Source organism: Eptatretus burgeri, chromosome 20, assembly GCF_056783735.1.
Source record: "Eptatretus burgeri isolate ZD-2024b chromosome 20, Ebu_testis_v1, whole genome shotgun sequence".
Classification (NCBI taxonomy): domain Eukaryota; kingdom Metazoa; phylum Chordata; class Myxini; order Myxiniformes; family Myxinidae; genus Eptatretus; species Eptatretus burgeri.
The window spans coordinates 2,114,224-2,120,223 of NC_140980.1; the positions used below are offsets into that span (position 1 = coordinate 2,114,224).

The 6,000-nt window shown below is 41.8% G+C and overlaps 1 protein-coding gene across 1 annotated transcript in view; it reads right to left on the reverse strand.

Moving 5' to 3' along the window:
• LOC147008295 (cell surface glycoprotein MUC18-like) overlaps positions 1 to 5,596 on the reverse strand; it is a 153,995-nt gene extending 148,399 nt beyond the window's left edge. Inside the window, exon 1 of the mRNA XM_085865144.1 lies at positions 5,459 to 5,596. Coding sequence (XP_085721270.1) covers positions 5,459 to 5,531 — 73 coding nt within the window. The 5' untranslated portion in view covers positions 5,532 to 5,596. The remainder of the gene's footprint in view (positions 1 to 5,458) is intronic.
• Between the last annotated feature and the right edge of the window lie 404 nt (positions 5,597 to 6,000).

The window sequence follows — 6,000 nt, forward strand, 5'->3', positions numbered from 1 at the left end:
CCACATTTCTTCAGTCAGTGAAAACACAGAAGCTGTGAATGTTTTCAGAATGATTTTTTAGACAAGTCAATAGATTAAAGACTCCCGTATAATCAAAATATTGCTTACCAGTACAATCATCAAAAAAAGAATGCAGAGCACAGTATTTTGTAAAAATGGTTGAGGAGGTTTGGGGTTGGGGGGGGGGCGTTCGAAGAATTCTTTGACTCCTCTCGCCATCAACCAGAAACTTCGAGGTCGCTGTGTCATTGGTACATCAGCAGTGAAAAAATGTTGTGGATACAACGCAGATTGGAGTGTCAACCGACGAAGAGGGAAGGGGAGGGGCAGCATCTACTCACACTGATGATGACTGGGAGCCAAACACACACATATATATATATATATATATATATATATATATATATATATATATATATATATATATATATATATATATATATATATATATATATATATATATATATATATATATATATATACCGTTAATATAAATAATGCCGTTAATTATCTTCAAAAGGGGTATTTTAATGAACCCAAACATCCAATTTTCACTCTTGCATTTCTTGGAGTATTCTTGGTATGCATGCAAAGTTTCAGGCTGCGAGGTTTTATGGTTTTGGAGTTATGGAGGAGACATACTGACACACAAACACACTGACATTTATAAGTATCGATGCATTGACTGCTTTTGACATTTGCACGTGGTACCTGTTTGGGAGCCTCGTTGGTATATGCATTGCTGTCTGCGCTATCACTGATGATACGCCAATAAGCAATGAATCTGGTCCGGCAGCAGAGGGGGATGTGCAGCGTTGGGATTCTCATGTGTGTACTATATATGTGAATATCTTTATGGCTGTGGTGGAACTTTGGGAAGGGTTTGAAACAGCAAAGCACTTATCTTGCGTAGGCCTTCTCGGTTGCTTTATGTGGCTTCTTCCGCAAGAAGAGCATGGGAGGTGTCAATATATTTATATAATCCGAGCTACCTGGGTTTAGTTGATTATGTGAGAATTTATTGGCTATTCCCTCCATTCACAGGTGAGAGATGTGGGTGGGTCTTTATGATGTGTGCGTGTGTGCATATATATATATATATATATATATATATATATATATATATATATATATATATATATATATATATATATATATATATATATATATATATTACTAAAACTCTCATCTTGTATGTATGTATGTATGTAGGTATGTTCCCGAAATACAGCCAAAACGGTACACGATAGCATAAAAATTTTAGGGCCACCTTACTCACCATTCTCCTGCGGTGTGCAATATCAAGTGTCGTTCAAATCGGGCAACGAAAAAAACTATTAAAAAATCAATTCCCGATTCAGTCAAGTACTCTTTGGGATTATTTGATCAATGCAAACAACCTCAGCGGTATAGTTCGCTGGAGCTATCTTTTTTTGTTGTTGAAATGATTTTTTTTTCATCAACCGCTGTCACAACGGGAACCCATCAGGTTCACAGGTCGTCTTATTTGTATATATAATAGAACAAGTGTATGTCCAGCCATGAACCCACGTGACTTTCTTTTAATTTTGCATACTGTTTGAACGTCTATTAATTACATACTATTGCAAAGTACCTTTCAAAGCTTTAGAGTTTTGACCCTTGAGATTTCTGACACCCCTGAGACCTTTGAAGAGCCTTTAAGACCCTCTCAACATTTTAGACTCTTTCGATGCCATCAGACATTTACATCATTTCAATCCCTATATATATTTAGAACCTTTGGAACCCTCAGACCTTTAAGATCCTTCAAGACGCCTAAGACTCCGGAAGACCCTTAATTCCCCCAAAGACCTTTATAATCCTGAGACATAAATGACCTCAAAGACCCGATAGACGCTCTTAGACCCCTTACACCATATAGTCCCCATTAGACCCATTTAACCCTGAAGACCCGTAAACCCCATAAGACCCCATAGACTCTTTAGAACCCTTAGACAGCAAAGACATCTAATACCCCATAGACCCTGTACGACCCCGACCACTACACAGACTCTATGAGACCCTTTATAACCTTGAGACCCCAAAGACCCTTAATACCCCTAAAACTTTTATAACCCTGAGACAGGAAAGACCTCAAAGACCCTTTGGACTCCAAAGACCTTTAAGATCCTTCAAGACCCCTAAGACTCCCTTACACCCTTAATACCCCTAAGACCTTTATAGCCCTGAGACATAAAAGACCTCAAAGACATTATAGATGCTCTTTCGACCCCTTAGACCATATAGTCCCTATTAGACCCATTTAACCCTTGGACCCCGAAGACCCTTAAGAGCCGTAAGACCACTAAAACCCATAAGACCCCGAAAACTCTTTAGAACCCTGAGACAGTAAAGACATCTAATACCCTATAGACCCTGTACGACCCCTACGACTACACAGACTCTGTGAGACCCTTTATAACCCTTAGACCCCGAGGACCCATAAGACCCAAACGAGTGCCAAGACTGCAATGACCCTTTCGAACCCTTGTACACTAAAGACCTCTAAGACCCTGTAGATCTTCCAGCCCCAACTTGACCCCTTAGAACCCTTGGACCCTTCAGAACCCTAAAACCCTGTAGATCCCATTAAACCCATTAGACATATTATAACCTTCATACCCCCTTCGACCTCATCGACCCCTTTTATATTGAAGATCCTTTCAACGCTTCAGACACCTTGAGACCCCTTCACCCTTTAGAACACCCTTTTTAGACCTCGACACCTTTGAGACCCCACAGATCCTTTAGACCATTCCACCCCCTTAAGTCCCTTGACTACATTTAGACCCATTTCACCTTAACATCCTTTAGACAAGCTCGACCCCTTTAGACTGCTTAGACCCTTGACGATTTGGAGCTTGAGATCTTTTGAACACTTCGACCATTTGAGACACTTTAGATCCCTTTATACGCCTTTTGACCCCTTAGACATTTACGTCCTTTAGAGATTAGACCCTTTAGACCTTTAGACCATCTAGAACCTTTTATGCGCACACCACACAAACATCTAGTCTTCTTGCAAAACAAAGACTGCACTTTTTAGCAGCGTCTCGCGTCGCGAACGCTGCTCAGCTCGGCGTTGTTGTACTTCTTCTTCTTCTTTTTGTTCTTCTTCTTCTTGTTCTTCTTCTTGTGAAGACAAAACCTTAACCTCTCGGACTCGGCTCTTGTATATACAAGATCCGGATCTCCTTAAATACTAAACACCTGTACACATCCTCGCATTGACGGTGCCTTTTGAGAGCGTCTATCATGAACTTTAAAATATATTCGGACATTTGTTTTAAAGTTTCGAAAAGTTCACGTTACTATTTAAATATTATTCCATTTAATGTATTGTAATTTCGTAAATACACTCTTTTCTCGTCATGAACGACGAGTATGGAATATACCAAAGTTCCAACACGTAGTTTTGTGATTAATTTTTACAAGGATAGCTGATTGTGGATTAGAGCTGCTTGGACTTGCTGCGCAGTTGCTGGGAATATAAGAAGACTGCCTTGAAGTGGCCAGCCAGGTGAAGAAGCCATGGAATTAACGTGTCATTTCTGGCAAGAGCAGTTAGTGTGAATGGCCATGAATTGAAAACGGAATTTCCTGGAATGAATTATCGTGTATAATATGATCGAGTTCCATTTTTCCTCGTCTGCATTCAAATATAAGGTCTTTCTCGATCAATCAAAATAAAACAAACAACTTTATGAAGCATGGTCATGCCTGTCATTGTTAAAAATAATGGTTCCCATTGGACCTACTAATAATATTCTTGCCACCCACCTGACTTTGAAAGCTTTCAGGAATGGCCACTTGTTTTGTTTTTGCCAATTAATGTTTAACATACGAATGCTCAAACAAGAGCTTATTTGCATTTGAAGTTTTATTTTGAATGTCTTGTTTAACATCCAGACACGGGGTCGAGTGTGGATTTGTCCAAAATCTCAAGTCTTGTCTCAAATCAAGGACTGATGCATAATATGATTATGATTGATGGAATATTTGTGCATGTTATTCAGATAACCCCTGTTTATCCCCAGCATTCCCTCAAATATCTTCTGCACTCTCTCCCACCCCACTCCCTCATTCCTTTTAGTAATTTACTAACGCAGTCCCCGAAGCAAGTTGCTCAACAACATCCACAAGCCATTTCTTATGACTTTTCTTCATCTCATAGCAGCATTCGACGTCTAATACACCACCCTACAACAGTCATGGGAGGCTATCTTGTCGATGCGAGACGTGCCCACACACAGCCAGAAGTACCTCCACCACCGAAGGTGAAGGAGGTTGCGTTTTCTTCACCCCTTTGTCTGTTTGTTTGTCTGTGTTCTGGATATCTCAAAAAGTATAGATCTCATCTCATCCGGACTCGGATGAAACTTGGTGGGCAGGTTCGGTGTGTGACAAGGAAGATTTGATTCGATTTTGGTGAAGATCCGGATCCGGATCTGGATACGGATTTTATTTAATTTTTTTAAAGTGATTTTTCACCGTTGAGAGATCGGGCCAAAAATGATACATAGCATACATAGGATGATACAGTATTTCAAAAATGTAATGGGCCCGATATGTTCTCGTGGGTCAAGCATTACGTGGCGGAGGTATGCACTCTACCGAGTGCCATTGTAGTTTTGGTAACTGTGATCATCAAAGGTATAAATTGTCAGGTAAACATCTCTTGCTCATTTTCAAAGATTGTGTGGCAGAGTAGGAGGTTAAGGGAATTACAATGAGGAGGAACGAGTCATCAGTCATGGGGTGGGCACCTCCATCAGGATGATTTTGAAGGTCCAAAACATTATTAAATCAACAACCCTTGAAAACAATCTTGAAATGTTGACAACCCTGACCATGAATTTGGCAGATCATTGAAAATGACCTCAAAGAGGTTAAGAACTCCGTGACGTTTTGTTACATGGAAGGGCCACAATTATTCCCATGTTGTTATGGGAGGGTTTGCCGAGGGGGAAGTTTGGCCCAAGTCTTTCACGAACCGGCTGGCCAGGCTTGACGTTCGACGAAGGTTCGGGTCGGAATTTGTTCCACGGTGTCGACGATAGCTCACATACTCTTCGATAGATCCATAAAGTCCACCGGTGAAGTTAATGTTAATGGTTTTAACGACGGGGCAGCGGATTCCAGAAAAATAAATAAATCAGTTTTATATTAACCTGGTAGTGATGAAACAACGGGGCAACCAGAGCAGCAGAGATGCAAGGATGAAGAACACAGTTATATAAATATATATATATATATATATATATATATATGTATATATATATATATATATATATATATCTATCTATATATATATATATATATATAGCAATGACACGTGAAGAAGATTCATATTCGCATTCCCGAAGGTACACAGGAGCACAGGCACGGAGTAAGTAAAAAGACTCCACGATTCAATGAGGACGGAAAGATGTCTGACCTTGTGAAGGCACAACAGTGACCACAAAGCAAAGGGCCACCAGCATCAGGTAGTTTGGCCCTTTCCAGGCCATGTTAATAACTCGAACCCTTCATACGCCCCGTACGCGTATTAAGTCGGACGCGCCACACACTCTTTATAGCGCGTCTTGGTGACGTCAGAGGGCGCGCGCGGGGGGGCGGGCGCTTTATAGTGCAGCTTGGTGACGTCAGAGGGCGTGCGCGGGGGGGCGGTCTCTTTATAGTGCAGCTTGGTGACGTCAGAGGGGGCGTGCGGGGGGAGCAGGCTCTTTATCGTGCGGCTTGGTGAAGTCAGAGGGCGCGCACGGGGGGCGGGCTCTTTATAGCGCTTGGTGACGTCAGAGGGCGCGCGCGGGGGGGCGGGCTCTGAGGGTGAGCGCGGGGCGGGGATTGCTCCGGAAAGAGGAAGGTAGTGGTGGATTAGTTGTTGGCCGCCCGATCACACAACGCCATATTTGGGAATAGAAAGGCTTGTCGGGTGGGGCACGGATGCACGTTTCGTGTCACGTTAGTAAATGAAGT